Source organism: Sipha flava, unplaced genomic scaffold (assembly GCF_003268045.1).
Source record: "Sipha flava isolate LNK unplaced genomic scaffold, YSA_version1 172_pilon_pilon, whole genome shotgun sequence".
Lineage (NCBI taxonomy): Eukaryota > Metazoa > Arthropoda > Insecta > Hemiptera > Aphididae > Sipha > Sipha flava.
Window position 1 is genome coordinate 2806 of NW_020271951.1, and position 20786 is coordinate 23591.

Sequence of the window (20786 nt, forward strand, 5' to 3'; positions counted from 1 at the left end):
TTTTTACCAACTAAAATATTTACCCGTTTTTTCGTTAGTAATTTAAAATATAAACCTGTTTCTAGCTTTACGGCTTACAGAGTTCGATTTAACTAACGTATGTATACAAAATATAATTTCTACAAACATTAATTCTTTAAACTCAATTTTTTTTTTTTATTGACAAAATAATGAAACACTTTATTTTGTAGTTGGAAATGATTAACACCAAAACATTTAATAATAATAATTATCATAATAGACTTGTTTCATAATTAATGTATAAAAAAAGCATTAAATGCTAAAAATGCATAATTTTCAGATATTTTTAAATTACATAATTTAAAAATCCACAACAATATCATTACACAAAATAAAATTCCAAAATATTTGATAGTTTTTGCACCACAATGGTAACAATACCAACGAATTAAAAATAAATATATAAATTGTTAAACAAAATATAAAAATGTACAGCTCTTACTATTGTAATAACTTATCAATCCAAATGCAGTGGCGTACATTTAATCTTGCTTTGGGGAGTTAACAAAAATAATCGTTATCTTTTTTTTTTCGTTGCACAGATAAATAAAATAAATAACTGCTATAAATAGATATTATTTTACCAATTTACAGTTTACTTTTACATTGCAGTAAATTAATCGCTATTGGATTATAAAAACAGCACAGTTAACTAAACTTTACAAACACCTATCAATTTAATTATTTAATTATCATAATATTTGTTTAATTGTATATTTTAAGTTCAAAGCGTAATAATGAAACTACGAATATATTACACGTCATCAATAATAAAACAATTTTTTTTTTTTTGGCACTGGAGGGAGTTTGAAACCAGACACCCCCATGTACGTCACTTTCAAAATGTATACCTTATTTAGTGCCGATATAATATCTTAGATTAACGTAACTTAGATGAATATAATATTAAATTAACTATTGTGTAATTAACATTAAATTTTTCATAGATTTACAACGGTTTATTTAAAGTTAATAACGTGCATGTTACTTCTTGTTTAACTGCTTTCCTTTGGTGGAACATTAGTAGGTTCTCGTGGCCTCGTGAAAAATGAAATAATATCGATTGGCAACGGAAACACTATAGTAGAATTTTTCTCAGCTGATATTGTGTTCAAAGTCTAAAAGGAAAATATAACACAAGTATTATGAAGTATTAGTTTGTCAAAAGTAACACTTGAATTCGACGGGGCATTTTAGTTGCGTCCCACTATATATTTGTTAGGTAGTAGAGTTTTATTTCGTTTCAGGGGTTCTCCGTGGTGTGTTAATTATTATAAGGTAGCCTAGGCTCTAATATTATATTTCGATAGTAATATATTTTACGATAATGGATAGCAAGTTAGTTTATCATAATCGTAATACGACCTCTATTATACCTATACTATATCGATAAAGCTTTGTATTATATTTATGTGTGTACAGCATTTAGTTTCACAATGTTCTGGATTTACCAAGATGATATAAAATACTTGATTAGGTACAGTATCTACTATTAATAATTGTTGAATTTAGTATATATTTTACTGCAGTTCAGTCTTCGTTCGTTATTTTTTCGTATACCTACGTGAGCTGTGATAACTGTATAGTTTTAAAATGGAAATACAAAATATTAATAGTGAAAAACAAAAACATTTGAAAATAATTGACAAATATAAGTTCTGTTTTAATAAATATATGGCTAATAATATTCAACGTTGGACATGTACCGTTTAAGCGTACTCAAGAATTATATGAAAGACCAGCTAAACTAATGCATCGACATTTAAAAGAAAGTATTGATATCAGTGTTAAAAGTACATTAAAAATTACAGATATTCACTATGTAAAAAATAATTTGTATCGAGCTCGAAGTGAACAGCTACCAAAATTTATTTATTTATAAAATTATTTATTTAATTTATTATAAAATTAGTTAATTTTTGTTAGTTGTTTAAGAACCCTTAATTAAAATACATGAATTTTTTGGGATGCAATTCGTGTATACCTTTTTTACGGGACGCAACTCGTGTGCTCCCGAATTCGAATACATTGATGTTAATGGTATAAAATATAATCGTCACACTTTCGCATGGTATAATTATTGATTTTTATTATTTTATAACCAAGAAAATATACACTTGGTCGGTATTATTTCACAAAATGTACATGCATTTTACCCTATAGATTACTTGTTCTTTGGCACTCAAAAATTATGTAATATGTCTAGGATGGTCGGAATTTTATAGCAACAGAAATAATAAATAAAAAATATAGCAAAGAAGAAAAAATGGATTTGGAAGCGTTTGGTTTTTCAATTTATTCTAATATGGATGTCTATTGTACAATGTGCATATGCTTTTGAAGTACTTGCATAAATCACGTTTCTCTATCATGGATTCAATAACGCCTACAATCTGTTTGTTATTTCCGTTTGCTCCAATGCCGCGAACAAAACCTCTAATCGCTGATCCTATATCTTCACCTAATACAGTTATGTATTGTATTGATTTAAATTCTAATAATTCATATTATTAGAATTTTAACTATTTATTTGATAAATACGCTTTGATGTTGCTTTTGAAGCGCAAGCGACTTGAAATATTAACAATATCTAAATTATATTTACAATTGAAAACGAATCTCAATGGAAAAAACCTGATTTCGGATAATGGTTTCAACCAGCATGGCTTATATAATAAATTTTCAACCCTCTAAATCTATGAAAAAAATTGTAAACTACACTGTGATTTGAAACCACTCGGTAATATCGAAAAATTAAGTTAAAAAAGTGTTTATGTATAATTAATACCCTATTTTTTTGAAAATATTACTTAAACCATGCTTAACATTGAACCGATTAATAGTAAAATTCACCATTTATTCGATTGTACTTACTTGTAGATATCTGAGCTGCAGAGCAGCCGGAGAATCGCTTATGACTTCGGAAGCTTCCCGGAGTGCTCGTGATGCTTTCTGTTCACCTTCCGCCGCTATGACTTTCGCTCGAGCTTCCCGGGCCGCCTCTGCTTCAGCTGCCATAGCCCTCTGCAACTGCACCGGCAGCCGCACGTCTTTACTATAAAAGTAAATCGCCGATGCATAATTATTAGTAACAATATGTTGTGTATACAATACTAGCATATGATATAAATTGGTAATCGTCATTAGTGACCCATACGTCAAAAGTTGAACTATTTTCACGGATGATGAATGAACACCTATAGATATTGTACTCATTTACAAAGTAAAAGCAAATGATGAGTTTATTATTTGGCGATTTAAAATCAACAAAATAATGGTGAATTATGTCGAGTGAAACACGGGACAGAAATTGATTTTTAAAACACAATATTTAAATTAATTCATACAATCGTCAAACGACAACTTTCAAGAGTGCACAAAAGACTGTATACCTACTTTAATTTATTAACCTGAATTTGTACTCGAATAAATTTTTCCGTAATAATAACATAAAATGCATTACATATATTCGTACATGATCTCACGTGAATTGTTAAGACTTGTTATAAATATTTGCGAACACGAAAATATATTTTTTTAAAGGCCCGAAAATGAGAATTGTTCGACTGCCTTGAATTTGGCACGACCAAAAAGTATGCTAACTTAGTATCATAACAAGGGCAGAGGACTTATAACTCTAAAAAAAAAGCACTACATATACAAGTACTTATGCACTAAAAAACCATATGATATGCACTAAAAATATGCTTTTAAAAACCATCTATTTAAAAGTATACAAATCATTTGAATCTTGCTTGACATAAAATCGTTTTTCACATCCTACTTTAACGTCATAATACTGAAATTATAGGACTATATCGTCAGTAGAAAACACATTGACACCGAATTCCGATAAATAACTTTTAAACAGACTGTTAAAAGATTGATTATCTTTATTTTAATATTAAAACATTACACAAAGACGATGATTTGACACGAATTACGACTGTACGCACATTGGCAGACGACAGAACCAAGACTTAATGACTAAAATATTTAACTATTAACGAACAACGATTGACAAAAGTCAATGCAATGACATTTTTTGGCATCATTAACGTCCTATCGGAAATTTCATGATGCAAACAACGTGTTTACTGTTTATAAAAATATTTAATCTAATCGGCGATCCTCGAGAGGTATTTATAGGAAAAATATGTATTTGCGAACAGCCGACAACCATATTGTATGATCAACATTTGACATTATTTTTAATTCAGCAATGTTTATGTCGTATATTGGACAAAATAAAACGTCGACGGAAAAGTATTGATTATATGATAAATTATTTAAAATATGCATTTAAAAGTATAAAACGGAAGAATGATGCGCTAAAACCAATAAAAAAGAACTCGAAACGTACGTTTATACGCAAAATAAAATTGTAAGACTTGCTTTGCGAATGCATGAAACATTATTATTTTGTACTAGGCTATTTTTGTGGTTGTGCAAAACAAATATGAAAATGCTACAAGTCCCCAATACCAATCATAACCAATTAGCATGCACTGCCGACGGTATCCGCATGAACTCACATTTCAACCCGTTCAACTTTGATACCCCACGATTCGGTCGCTTCGTCCAACAACACTTGCATAGTTTTTGATATAGCATCTCGGTCGCTGAGGATCTCGTGCAACGGTCTAGTTCCCAAGACGTTCCTAAGCGTGGTTTGAGCCAGCAATCTGGTGGACTGATGAGCGTTGGCCACGTTTGCCACCGATATTGTAGCGTTGCACACCCGGTAGTAAACCACAGCGTCCACAGAAACTGTCACGCTGTCTTTAGTCAATATCTATGATGATTACGACGGAAAAAAATAGATTTTCAATTAGAAACAATACGGAAATAATTAACGAGCATCAAAAACGATTGCACCTTACGGGCTTAACAAATTCAAATTAATATCAAAACATGCACAAAATATATACCCGCGTTTGTATGCATTTATTCTGCTTGAAGGTGGTGGATTAACAAAGCAGTTAACTCGTATCAATAAATTAACATATTTCATATGACGGTAAACATATTTTTTATTTTATTGTTAAAATAAAACTTTATTCTATTATCATATTATCTATTATCTATTATCATATTTGTACTGTAGTATACTCATTTTTAGCATCATAAAAAATGCTTGGTTAAAGTTTCATAAATATTAAAGTAATGAAATTATTTTATAGCTTAAAATACTTGACGTTCGATTTACTCACGACTGAAGTGGCATTCATAAACGCTTTAAAATGCTAAAAGTGCTTACTTTAGCATTTGCTGCTTTTTCCCATGTCTATATAAGTTTTTTATATGAACAGTTGAATGACTTTGATTTTTAATATCTACTTTAGAATCGAAAAATCGAATAAAATCATTTAAATTTTCCGTACCCACCTAATACCATAAACGAACCTGTATAGAATATATACGAACTACATTTATTCGTTCGTGTTTTGCTCTAGGTCAAAAGGTGACCAAGTCATTATTATTTTTTATAAATATCCACACGGTATATACAACTAATATATAATTTGATATTTTTTGTATTCAATTAAATATTTGTTTTTCCTAGCTTTTTTTTTTTTGTGTTTAATTTAATCCAAAATACTCAAGCATTATTTTCACCATATTTAAAATCATTCGAAGAACAACCACAAATTTAATAACAAAAATAACCGTAACGCATTTTATACGGGTAATCGTGAGTTAAGCGAAGAACGTAAATTCAAAAAAAGGATTACGTCTTTAATGTTTAAAACATAGCAAATTATGTAGTTACGAAAATCCCGAACCAAATTTAACTAAATCTCGGACACAAAAGCGTTTGCTGAAAGTTTCCGTGCGATTAGGTATACTTATTATTGTAATACGCGCCCCTTCTCACCACGAACAGAAACAAATGTGACGCGTGATATCCTGAAAAGTAATTGGAATATTTCTGTGAAAAAAATTACACTGAACAATATTATACTAAATAGTACACAAGTATGTTTGTAAACATAATACATTGACCGTTACGATGATTATACACACGCCAATTGTCCGACCTGCCGTCAATTGTACGTAAATTGGATATTTTTCATGTTTTTCATTACGTTCTTGTAGGTATACTTCTCTTAGTTTGTTTGTACGCAAATGGTGTACGCGTTTCCGTTGTAATTAACATAGATCCCCGTTTGCCGTTTTTAAACACGCACACGCACGAGGATTGGTATGCTGTACACGTACGAATATCAATGACGTATGCAAATCTACAATAAATGTACTTTTTTTTTTGTATCACTGTTCGACCGAGACCTAACCGTAACGAGCCGCCCAATCAGAGCAGATAATTGATGCCCCATCGGCTACCGCTGCAGTGATGCCAAACGTTTTTCTTTAAACTGAAAATATTATGACTTTCCGAATCCTATTTGATTCAAGACCACCGAGAATCGAGAAAATTCAATATTCTTGTATTTATGGTAGTGCTCGCATGGATCACGGCAAACATATAGTATAATTTTGAATCTATACATATAAATATTTATATTGAAATGACGGAATACTCGAACGCAACTTTTCACCAATGACGAACGAAATTCACGTTGAAAATAAGTTCGTAACAGCTCTTATATAATATTTTATTTTTGTATTCCAAAGTTGTTTGTTTGTGGTGCGCAAATAAAAAATAACTACTAAAGGGTCAAATAAAAGGTGTTGTCTTCGTGTTTAATTTTAAAATTAAACTTTAACCGTACAAAAAAACATGTACAAATGTTGCACTGTGTATTACATATATACATAAATATAAATACCTCCTGCGGTGGCACATCGTAGGTGCGCGTTCTCAAGTCAACGCGTGCGTAATTGTCGATGCAGGGCAAAATGAAAAATATACCTGAGACAAGAAAAATACTCTTTGTAATAATTTTTCTTCTGATAAAATGCATTCGAGAGCGCAACCGCTCAGCGTTTACTTACCGGGCCCTTTCGCTCCACCTGACACCAAACGCCCCAAACGGAATATTACGGCCCTTTCGTACTCTTGAACCACCTGTGCATACAACGCGTGAGACATAAACAACAACAGTGAACACTGTCGTCCTTGAGGACGGGTAAAGCGGGAGGGATGCAGTGGCCACGGACACTGTTTACGGTTCGCAGTGCGGTGGGTCATTTGAAATACTAACTTTGAAACAGACGAACAATGAAAACGGAAACGTCACGACGACGAGCGCCCAAGCACATCCAATCAAAATTTTACCACATATGCCTGGATCGGTGGGCGCACTATCTTCGGCTGGAACAGAAAACGAAAAACAAACCCTGTGAATAGCGTACGGGGAAAAAAATGAAAAAAACGCAGATCAGTCGATGTCGACGGAATCGGTCGTGTGTGAAAATTGTTTGCGATGTCGTCACAATGAAATGATATCATCGATTTGCACGCGTTCAAGTCGCACTAACAAAATAAAATGTGTTTCGAGCTACAACGGTAAAAACCATAGAAATCGCAATACATTAATAATTGAATCGATTGTTCTAAGAACAGTTGAAAAATAATTTGCGTCCAATATTTAAACAATTCAAACGATTTTAAACGCTGTTGGAACAGGACCGCCATTTCGGGTGTGCAATCACTTGGGTTTCCAAACACTTAGTCAGAGGGTGCGGACAATATAAGAAGTCGATCGAAACATTTATTACTACTATTATATAACTATCAATTTTCGATCATTATAAAATGTACCTAGGTATAAATGCAATATTTTAAATTATCTCATTGGTTATTAACTGTTAATTTTATTCGTTATTATGTACGTATAGAATTTTTTTTTTTTTTTTGCTAATACTTACAATAGCAGGAACTCTGTTTTCGCATTATTATCTACTACCCCCTATGAATCATTAATACTTAATCTTATACAAATTTAAATCGTTAGAATAATTTCCCATACCACAAATCGTGTCGCTAAGTATAAAAGTTAAAAATATTTAAACAGAGCAATATTATCTCGAATTGTAGCCTCTACTTATTTTTTTTTTTTTTTTTTACAACTGACATATTAATCATTAATGTATAATGATTATATAGATTATATAATATTATAAATTATTATATATTATACATATGAACACTTGAATTTTTCACTATACTAAAAATAAACATGTTGTAGCTATTGTACTACTTTAATAGACATATAAAAGTGTCTTAAAAAATTATATGAGTAAAATAATTACGTAAAATAACACTAACATCGAGGAATTGTATTGCTATAGCATTAATTCCATCATTTTTATTGTACATTGCACAAACGTGATAAAATTATGAAATTTAATTAATTAAAAAAATAAAAAAGTAAATTCTAGGGTTCTATTATTGTATAGTTTATCATTCGTGTCAGCTGTATAATTGTACTGTCATCGTCTAAACATATAGTTTTATGTTTTAATAGATAAAAAAAGCAATATAATATTATACCTTTTGCGGCTTTAATATAAAATTAATTTAAAAAATAATGTATGTAATACTTCGATGATTATTGTGATTAGGTACCACGTACACCAATGTTTAACCGTAGTATAACCATCTAGGTACTATTTCTTTACACAAATTAACGAGTTTTTAATATGTTTTATTTTTGTTATCAACACATCGAAAAATATCACAAATCAATAACAAAATGCAAACTCGATAATATTTTTGACATGACGTAGATAGAATTTATTTCCAAAGTTAATGGGGTATTAATCTAAAATGTGTTTCAAGTTAAAATGCTATTATTTTAGCATGAATATAAAAAAATTGCGACATACCCCGAATTATGTTAGATAATTATGAAAATAACTATCGAACTTATTGATTCAAAAAAATGTGTATAATTTATGGGTCCAACTGTTCCTTTACCAACTCAACCAATACTGACACGTTCAAATTTTCGATAGAAGTTTCAGTATACTGTTGAGAATATTTTCAATGGATTTAAAGTAAACAATGACATAGGTAGGCATCAAAAAATCGAAACATTTAATGGTAATCAAAGAAATGTAATCAAATTTAATATTTATAAAAGCCAATCATTGAACTATACCAAGCTGTATAACTTCTAAAGTTATATCGTTAATTGAGACAATTGGTGTCTCTAAACGTAAATGATTCCAAAACTAGTATTTCAAATAATACATAAAATTATGATAAAGCAATAAAAATAAATTTAGAAAATATCTTAGAAAAGAATTGTGGATATATCATAATGGAAACAATTTCAAACATTTTAGAAGGCAAATAAACTTATCTAACAAACATAACGAAGAATTAACACCAAACGAAATTTGCCACTTCAAATATACTCCTCAGTCAATACCATGGTCGCCAATCACAAGTCAACATTTTTTTCAATAAAATTATGAATTATCTAATATTTTATTAGGCATTTTTGTATGGTTTTTAATGCATTTAAATCCGAGCCCTAATTATAATTATTACATTACATTATTATATTTTAGGATATATATTAGACCTATTACATATCATTATTTTCATGAATTTCGTACAGATAAGTTTTTCTTTTTAACGAAATATCTATTTTTTTTTCTTTTATTTTTTAACCGTCAAGTTAATGATATAGACGTTGAACTGTAAACTAATATATTCGCTGGGTAAATTATGACAATTTTTTTTAAACGTTTTATTGTGTCGTTGCTAAAGAAGTAGTACCTCCTACGTAGCTATTGCGTATCATATACTTTTATTGATTATCTTCTCGTTCGACGGCGCCCGACGCCCGGCGCCACAAATGGTTGAGATGTTCTTATAGACTATTATTTGTTCGTATCATTTTATCCACGAACACGATGGACGATATAATACTAAATTACAGCATAGTTCGTTCCGTGTCGTTTTAAAGGTCAGTACGAATTTTCCGTCGGCATGTAATTTAACCCTTTTTTAATTACGTTAATTTGATCTATTTCGCGACCGAGCATGCTCGTAATCATTAGAGTTCGGATAAAATTGCATTTTTTTTTCTATTGATCCAATTTAAATCGAACTTGGATACAAATTTTATTCATGTTCTACTGAATCAGAAACGTAATAGTATTTTTGTTTCGCATATTTTTGCATATTTTATATGTATATTCTAGTATATTTTCGAAATTTTTTAAAAACAATTGAAATTAAAAGGTAGAATAAATAAATATAAATGATAGACTATCATTTATACACTATCATAATTGTGTTTGTTCCAAATATTTTTAAATTCAAGTTTGATAAAATTAAAAAAAACCATTGTATGGCATTGCTCATATTGTAAATTAGTATATACCTACAAGTATAATAATATAATAATATTAATGTTCGAATATAATTATAATATTAAAAAAATTTAAAATACAGAAATAACTTATAAAAATTAAATACATACTAACAAATTATAATTAACTTTTAATTTTTAATATTAAAGATAAAATTGATTTTATTCTGCATTACCTTGGAGTTTCTTTTTAGCTAAAATGCATATTTTATTTTTTTTTTTAACATATTTGGTAATTTTTTAGTGGATAAATGCAAACATTTTACAGTCATTTAAAGTACATGAAAATTTAACAATACAAACACCGTGTTACGCAGCCGTTTCTGTTGCACGGCGCAGCAGTAAGTAAACTGCGTTCATATGTTCATCACTTAATCGTGTACAATATTCATATTTTCGAAACTAAAGTATTGTTTAATTTAAGTATTAAAAACATGAGATAAACTATGCGTAAAAGTATAATAGTCACGTTTTATTTTATTTATTAGTATTTAAGATATAAAATTAAAATTTTAAACACCATGATAAATATTTGGAAGGCCACAGAAAAAAGTTCTGCGGGTTGTCGTTGCTTGCTGTACTTGAGTAACAATATAGAAGTACATGCCGTACAAATAATACTTAAAGTTAATATGGGATTTGGAACGGTTGAAGGAAATGGGAGCATAGTGAACATGTTTGGATGTGAGCACCACATTGTACATTTATCTGAATCATGTTGTAGGAAAACTATATCATCAGTTGAATAGATGGGCATGTATATTTGCATATCATCCGCAACAAATATAAATTTAAAGGAGTTGAGTTGAATATAATACATATAAATAATAATGCGCTACAATTTGACTGTGTTTCGTCTTAATGGAATTAAACTACCCAAAACACTTGATCTAAAAACGTGTGTTTTCTTAAGTTTTAATCTAAATGTTGTACTCGTATACTTTTAATATGTACATCTACAATAAGTTCACAAGCATGTGTGTTTACATAGAATTAGAAATTTCAACTTACTCGAAATTTTCTACTTTGTTTTAGCGCCATATTTTATCGTGAGCAAAATCAACTACATCAAGTCTAATGCATGTACGTAAACCACGGATTCATTTATTATTTTTATCCTTTTTACACCTAATCCTAATATACAAATAGTGTATCCTATATAGTAGTGCATCATAAAGCTTTTCATTGTAATTTCGATATGGAAATTTGTCTACGCTCACGACGATATTAAGCATTTTATGTGTACGTTATACATATTACATAAATAACCATAATATTACCATTCAGGCATGTCACTTTGTCAGCTACGTCTCAGTGCAAATGAGCTTATAGATATCGATTAGACTATATTACCTATACCGATGAACGTTATTGAAAATCAATTGGGCATCTCGAGTATTCGCGCTAATGATGGTGATTTTTTAAACAATCGGACTCATAATAGTTAACAAGAGAAGATCAATACCTACGACTAAAGCACTTCGCAAAAATTCATTAGCTTCTACACCACATAAAGAATTTTGTGTTCACAAAAATCAATACATTAATTAATCACGTTTACCCTGAAATATATATGTCACGGTACATTGCGTGTATTCTATTCGAAAACAAATACATTTTAATTTTTAATTTGGCTAGAACGAGAAATTATTTATCAATTAATATTATTTCAAACGAATTTTGGAACAAAAACATTTAGTAAATCGTATAAATTTTAACGTCACTTATCCACAAATCTTATGAATACAACATTTCTAGCTTTTGAATGAAAATAATAAAATTCAGAACGTTTTACAATTAATTTATTCGAAATTAACTTAAAATATAAGTTCATTGTGTTCTTAATTATATTAGGCCAATAGCAATACAAATAAGTACAAAAAATGTCAAATTTATGCCGTATAAACTCTACGTAAAAGCTTTGGCGCTTATGAAAGCGATGTCAACAAAAACTTTAACCAAGCGAAACGTATCAATTTCGATATTTATTTCTTTTGAACTACTGAAGACGGTTCATTTGACTAGATTTGTTGGCGTATTTCATTTCAAACATTGGCGCAAATCAATAATTTGACGTTTTAATAATGGTAACGAATTATGACAATTAACACTCGAGCGAGCATAGTTGTGGCAGACATTTATTGCTTAATGACCGCTCTTAGGAATTCTCATTTTCATGTACGACCAACCGATATCTGGCTACTTTTCCATTTCTGGTACTCTGCATTTATTTATAACACTTACAACCATTTCTAAATTTAAAACGCGTAAGTTCTTAGAAAATTGCATTTGCAGTGCCCATCAATGTTCAGATTTTAACTTCACTTTGGTTTTCATTCGTTAAAAAACTCATCATAAAATTTCAGTATCATTTTTACAACCACCCGCTTCAATAATTATATTATGTGTTCATTACAACCGCGTCCTGCCGCTTTCAACCTAACGCTGAAAACCTTTCGTTGTATTCTCTTACGTGTATAACGGTAAATTTACTGCTGCGAGCCGCGTGCACAACAGTTAACCACCGCGGTCAGTAAAAAATGTCATTTATTTTTTCATAATAAAATGAACATACTTTTTATTTTACACAATTAAATCTAAAAAAAGAAATTGCTTTATCGTTTTTTTAGTCGTAAAAACTTGACGCGTCGACATATTATGTCAGTCAGTAGCAAGGTCGTAAACGTGAGGTCGGTGATTATACGAGTACATAGTGTGTTTACTACATGAACATGGTTATGGATTCCCGTATATTTTTTTTCTTCGATTTTTCACGCGATGAGATTCATAGCAGTTAATAAAAACTAAGACCGTTTATTAATCATAGACCAGGAGACAAAGTTTATTCGTTATCGCCAATAGTTTTTCAAATCGGAACACGCAGCTATAGCTGAAAACGAGCTAACACGTTTTCTTGATACGTATATTATTATTTGTTTTATAAGGCGCGTAGCCAAAGGGGGAGGTGTCATGGGCATAGAACCACCCCCACCCCCAGATCGTGTTATACTTAAGTCTTATAAAAATTCATCGTGAACCGTGGTGAACTCATATTTATCATTTCGAAATATATATTACGCGATAGCAATAATGTGCTTGTATGATTGTACAATAAAGTTTACGTAAATCTATTAATTTGATGTGTATTATTTTGAATAACCAATCTCTTATGAAATTCCTAGCTACGCGCCTGTATTACATACTTGTGTTCGATGAGCTTTTCGATCAATACGACTTCGGACAGTGCGAGGGTGTCTATTTTTTTCCTGATTACTGGATATATACTACATCGATTATGTCAAATGTGTACATGTATTATTTGTAATGTGTTACGTATTTTTTTTTTTTATCTATTTTTTATATACAGCTATTGCTTAGCGCATATGTTTGACATTCCCACTTTGTATTAATTTTTTATCTATACAATCAAACGGTTGCCCAGAACCAATAGATCTAATCGAACCAACAACATTTCGACGAAATCTTTTAAAAAAAACGGTTTTAAATGAGTTGCGATCGGCGAATACGTTCGTTATAATTATATTTAACTGCTACATTGTTATATATTACTCTACACGTCTTATGAACTCGATTTTTAACTGAACAAACAAATCGTTATCGGCTATTTTGCTATATTGTTCGTTTCCATGTAGATTGAATCGATTATAAATCGAATATCACTTCGACCCCAAACATATTCCAGGTAACTGGATTGGGAGGACTTATTTTTTCCATGTGAAGCATTCTCAGTTGGTGCCTATCCTACCCTTATGCCATTAATTAGGGTTTATACGCAATCAATTTCAAACATTGTTCAACATTTGATATACAAGTAGAACATTTATAATTTTTTTTCTTATATTTTTCTTAATTTTTTTTTATAATTTTAATTTATAATCTTTTAAATTGCATATTTTCGTCACACATATGTGTATTTAAACTTCTACCGCACGTCTTCGTATGCACTAACGAATATTAATTAGTAATGTAACAACCAAGGCCGTATTAGAAGGAAGGTTCAGTTGGTCAAGACCCCTTCCGCAAAATACCTTTAAAAATGTTTGGCGTTTTGTATTGAAAAATCTATTTAGGTTAAAACAATAGACCCGTGTGGATTACTATTTTTAGTCTAATATTTCAAATATTTCATCATCATACAATTCAGTGTAACGGTACTATTCTTACTTAGTTATCAATAAAAATCATAACGTTCTTTTGTCTCTATTTTTATGCTTTAATCCCCGTATTCCTTACTGCTTCTAAAGAAATCTTCCACATTCCCTCTCATCACCACCCAGGGGCGAATCTAGAGAGGGAGTTCAGGGGGTCAGCTGACCCACAGTTAATATTTGTTGACAAAATTGGCCTCTTGGACAGTTGGCCCATCGGAGTTACTTGAAAAATGAATGCCATGTATATTCAAAATTTAAAATTTTTCAATTCATAATTTATATTTTAAATTATATCGTTTTAGTAGAAAGTTAAGTAAATCATATTTTATTTTATACGTTTGTTGTGCTGATAAAATTAGATTTTATTTATTAATCGTAAATAAGTCATTATCGGTGGTATCAATAATTCTAAAATGTAATATAAATATACTTATAAACTGTTAGGAGCATTTTGTGTTTTTTTTTTTATAAGGTATTCATTTCTAATTCAGTTTCATCCCTAATAAATGGACTCTTGAAATGGTTTGACCCACAGTTCCCCGACTTTGGATGCGCCCCTGCCTCCACCTCTTGCGGACAAAATAAACGTGTGTATAATATTAAGATAAGCAATCTAAGCAGTAACGGTGCTAGAGTTTATGAGACCCTGGGCAAAATAAATTTTGAATCTTATAATTTCTATTAATAAAATATTTTAAGTTCTGTTAAATCAGAACCGCGGGGCCTTAATTATAATTTAATGCGTGGGGCCCTGGGCAACTGCCCCTATTTTTCTCCCCTCGCGCCGTCCTTGAACCTAAGTAAAGTTGTCTTATGATAACGTTGTTGTTATGATTACTGTTTTTCTTCCCGTAATGTTTTTGACTCTATAAATCAGTCAATGATAATATTTATTTATTTCATACGCATTAAACATCAATCAAATTTACTAAATCTAATCTTATAAATCATACATTTACCGTAAATGTATTTTCGTTTATCTCTTTGCGAAAACTGTAATATTTTTTATGTACTACAATAATTGCTATCAGGTTTGAAAAAAAATAAACGAAAACAATGAAACCTATATGTACGATTTTTATTATATTTTTTTTCGTCTCGAAGCTCGGAATTTCGTACCATGAATTGCTGATTGCCGCGGTGTTTACACTAGATTAACAGGGTTGGATACGCACCATGTCGAATTATAGTACGCGTTTTTTATTACTCCGTTAAAAAACGTTCCGTTTTCGGCGAAAAATAGAATTGATCTTGTAGACGTGATACCATGAAACCGTAGTACCAATATTCTAATCGTCTGTTAATCAATTAATTCGTGAAAAAGCCAACTTATTATTACTGATTGTTTATCGATCGATTCGTGTTCCGGCACGTGGCTCTCGATCTCTAGACTATGTGCACATATTAAATATAATCCGTTAAAAAAATTAACTTATTCCACGAGTGATAATATTCCGGATATCGCTTTGAACGCGATTAAATTTTTATCGGACATTTTCAAACCGAACTATTCTGTTTGTCGGATGTAACTATACGCCAAATACATAATACTATCAATATTTAAACGTATAAAACTGTACATCGTGCACCCGATCTGATATACTATATTATATCCAATCGAGTACACGCGTGATTGTACAACCCGTTGAGCCCTAGGGCCAACGCTCGTGTCAGTTTGCATCGAGCCGTGCACTAACGCGGAACGCGACTGACCTCCGATTATACGATGTCTCTGGTCCATGGTAGGCCTGGACGTGTCCACGTGATTGGCCAAGTCGATGACTTCGGTCGAATCAGCGTTGTGCATGTTTCCACGGAGCCAAACGATGGTGACGGTGACGAGCGCGACGACGAAAGCGTTCGCGCCCTGCGAGCCGATCGTACTACTCGTAACCAAACGGTGGGGCTCACGCGCAGTGTTGCCAAGCCCGGTGACCGTACGTAATGCCGCTCTGGCACCGGAAACACTTGTGCCTCACGAGCAACGTTCCTTCCGCGGCGGCTGGCTCGATGGGACTCAGCGCCACCACAGCGACCCTTGGCGCCACGACAACATGCGGCGGCGGCGGCGGCGGCTCGTGGAACGTGATCGACGGAGAATAATTGATCCGAAACGCGGACGTATAATTCGCAATGACGACGCGGAAATAATATCTACATGAGGGATTTCCGTGTATTTAAAAAACGGACGAACGTATAACGTATACGACCCGAAACGCCCACCACCCACTCGTGGTTTTTTCGCCCTTTCTCGTCCTGCGGTTATCAATAACGACTAAAATATTTACCGTTTACGGTCACCCGAGTGGATAGAAATTATAGCGAAACTTAAAGGACGAAATGACCCGGTCCCGGCAAAAATATTTGTGTATTTTGATCGGTCTATAATGGACAAAAATATTTCACCCACGTGATTTGATAACGGACAAAAATCGTAGTTCAAATCCAAACGCTATATCGTATGAATGATTACTCCTAACGTTCGTCCTGAAATAAATCCCGTGGAAGTCGATTATAAGGAACAAGTTGAAGATTGACAAAAAAATTCTAAAATTAAGGCATTTGAAAATCATTCAAAAGCTCTTGAACAGTTTATTCGTCTGAAAGTGTTTTATTTGAATAAAGGTGATGAAAAACGGTTTTCGCACGTGAGGCGAATTAAATACTCATCACGAGCTAGAAATGATTAAATTAAAGTTCGAAAAACAAACATCCATACTGTAATTGTTTAAGAAACATTGAAATTGAATTCATAATGTATAACCTAACCGTAGTAACAAAAAAATAATAGTACAATAATAATATTATAATTACATCGTAGTAGAATAATACTATAATAATACGATAAACATACAAAATTGTAATTTTCCAGTAAACAGATACGTTTGTAGATCAGTTTGACTATTGAAACGCTAAAGCCTCCCTATAACGGACAATTATTTTGGTCCCACGACTGTCTGTTATACACAGGTTTCACTGCAGTATGTTCTAGTATCACCGCAGCCACCCGCCGCTGTAGCGTGAAACGATCGGGTGACGCAAAGTAAATTAAATGGAAAAAGAAAATCATCGGTTATGTGTGCGTGTGGTGGGTGGTGTAGGCGGGGGTGTCTGTCGTGGCGTCAGAACATACCACTTCTATCTACTCACGTGGTCCGTAGAGTGCTATGATTTATCGAATCGTAAAATACGAATTCCGACACAGGGTGTGTTGAAACATAACAAATACCCATACACACTTGATACTGAATATGAGTACACTCAGCTCTGAGAACGAACACAGCGAATTGTCAAGTATCTGTCTTGTCTACTCTTCAAAAGCTCAAGATCGGAAGAGTTAAGAGTTATAAGTTTTAATCGATATTATGTCTGACGACATCGGATATGTATTAAAATGTAATTCGCGGTAAATGCTCGGAAAAATAATCCGTTTTTTTTCGGAATTCGTAAGTTTAGGTCATCTTTTGAAATTTAAAATTTTCCAAAATTATATAGAATATATGAAAACACGTTTCATGTACAGCAGAAGAAAACTATTATCTCGCGAACGATTTCCGACGAGAATTAAACACAAATACCTTAAGAACACCCACCAAATACTCGTGTAAATGTACACATATATACATAATATACATATATACGTAATGATTTTACAGTCCGATTGACATTAATACAATAACTCTGTATAAACATAAACGTCACGTGTACATTTTACCCCGTACGTGTAGTGTCATGTGGATATAAATAATATGATATACAGATGTTATAGGTGACCATAACGAAAAATTTTACAAAAAGGAGGTCGTATATCGATTCGAAAAGTATATACTATACATCCTCGACCATGTTATTATCTTACAACCCGGGTAAACATATATTATTGTTTATAATATTCTTTCTTATTACGTCGAAGGCCAATACTCGTATAAAAGACTCGGGGGCATATAATAACATCGAATTAACATATAAGTAATAATTACCAGTGACGAAGCTACCTATGAGACCAAGAGACATTGTCTACCTAGTTTTTGATCGCATTTATAATATACCAGTGGTCTTCAACCGGTGGGTCGCGACCCAATTTTGGGTCGCGTAAGTTTCAAGATTAGACCACGATAAGTCTTCTGTTTAAAATTTAAAATATTCATATTCATATATATTACATTATGTATATCATATGACATTGGATAAAACATTTTTTGAATAAACCCGAATTCGTACTATTTTCTACTGTTTTATATATGTAGAATATTAGAATGAAGACTTTTCTCATATACTCATACTCAATTAAAAAAAATCCTCAACCAATATGCGACACATTCCCAGGCCCATATTTAAAAATTTGGCACCCCCGGGCATATAATTTATGCCCCCTCTCCCTTAATAAATAATAATAATAATATAACACTTATTATTTCGTCCATAATTGAGATTCTTTAATATTAAAATATAACTTATAAATGAAAACCTTTTAATACTTTTTTTAATTACCAATTAAACAAATTATATCATAATAAAACATACAATTTACTTTTTTTTATTGTTTTATTTTTTTTTTCATTTGGTACATAATTTTTAAAATTAATTTTGCTAAAATATTTTGCCGCCCCTGAGACTTGACGCCCCCGGGCATGTTCCTACCCCTGCCCCCCTCTTATACAGGCCTGCACATGCCACTAATCATTAACTATCAAACACGTAGTGGATGAGTGTACACAATATACCTCAATACCCACCGATCTAAACATGCATAGTAAATAAAAACATGCATAGTAACAAACATAGTAAAAGTACTTAGCGAAAGCCAAGCCCTGAAAATATTATCACATTCTTAAGTATCATAAACATTATTAGTAAATCTTAATTTTACACCTAACTTCATATGTTATATGTTATATGTTATGTTATATACAATGGCGCACAGACAATTTTTGACAAGGGTGACGAAAATATATATTTCGAGGTACCCACCCACCCCCACCAGTAAAATCTAAGTTTATGAATAGTATAGCTCTTATTTTTGGTTTTTTCTTACTAACAGATACTAACAAAAAAATTTTTTTTAAATAAACCTAATATTACTTATTTTTCAATTTTCTGGATATTAATTTATAAGTTTATATAGCATAATTTTTGAGATTGAGCCCTACTACTTATTCTCATGTGACGCTTTAGTTTTAAAGTAAACATAATTAATATGTTAATTTGGATAGCTGAAAAAATGGTTAACATTAAATTAAACAAATATTCATACAAGTTCACACAGAACTAGCCATCCACCAATTCTCTAAGGGGTGTCAGTCGACACCCCTGACCCTCCCTGTGTGCGCCACTGGTTATATGTAATTATATAATTTTAAATCTAACATCTAACACATGAAATATGTAACATATATTAGCTAATAACATTTGTTGTTGAAGCCTCAATTTTCAAAAAAAAAAAATAGAATAAACAATCAAATGAAGTAATCGTATAGTAATAACTCGACTTAATCCATAAAATTAATTTACATTTCATACATCTATAAACTGAATTGTATGAAATTAAGCCGAGGTGGAGGTATTTTGTGTGAAAACAGTCCGTGACAAATATCACACTAATTTTTTTTTTGTGTATTATAACATATACTTACTTTTACGGTATCACTACATACATGTATCATTATTTAAATAAAAATTAAATATTACCTAGATACCTAGAAAAATATACATATTAATTTATTCAGTTATATAAGCACTACTAAAAAATGTTATTAAATGTTATTTTTAAGCAGGTAATATTTATGCATTACCTTGGAACTTATAAATAACATATAGTGTCGTATACATAGGCGAAAATAGGAGAAGGAGCTTAGAGCTTCTGGGGTTACTATAGCTTCCCTCAAAAACCAATGATTTCACTTCATGTTTTTTTATGATATAAAAGCATCCAGTATAGACTTAAGCTTCATTTCCCTCTCCGAATCTCAAACACTTGCACATATTGTAGTATAGTTATGTAAACGAAAATAGTTTGACTTAAAAATTTGTAAACAATAATCGATTACTTAACACCGAATCCTTTGTGTTAGACATTGGACATGGATATTAAGCGCTCATGCAGCTGTTCTCTACGTCATGGTAGTTATTAAAAAAATGTTACTTGCAAATACGCAATCGCCATAATATTTCACAGTTGTTATCAATGAACGCACTTAAAACGTTACACAATACTATTGGTTATCTATAATACCACACGATCAAGATTACATAAAACATACGAATCAATAATTGCATTCAGTAAAAACAAATTCCTCAATAC

The 20786-nt window shown here is 31.4% G+C and overlaps 1 protein-coding gene across 1 annotated transcript; it reads right to left on the bottom strand.

Moving 5' to 3' along the window:
- Window positions 1–312: 312 nt before the first annotated feature.
- LOC112680057 (band 7 protein AGAP004871-like) lies at window positions 313–16514 on the bottom strand. Its single transcript, XM_025550051.1, has 7 exons — window positions 16199–16514; window positions 7188–7297; window positions 6979–7051; window positions 6813–6895; window positions 4557–4816; window positions 2896–3076; window positions 313–1139 (listed from the first exon to the last, which is right to left on the bottom strand). Exons 1-7 carry the CDS (start codon window positions 16290–16292, stop codon window positions 1017–1019), a joined length of 924 nt encoding a protein of 307 aa, XP_025405836.1. The 5' UTR covers window positions 16293–16514; the 3' UTR covers window positions 313–1016.
- Window positions 16515–20786: the final 4272 nt, after the last annotated feature.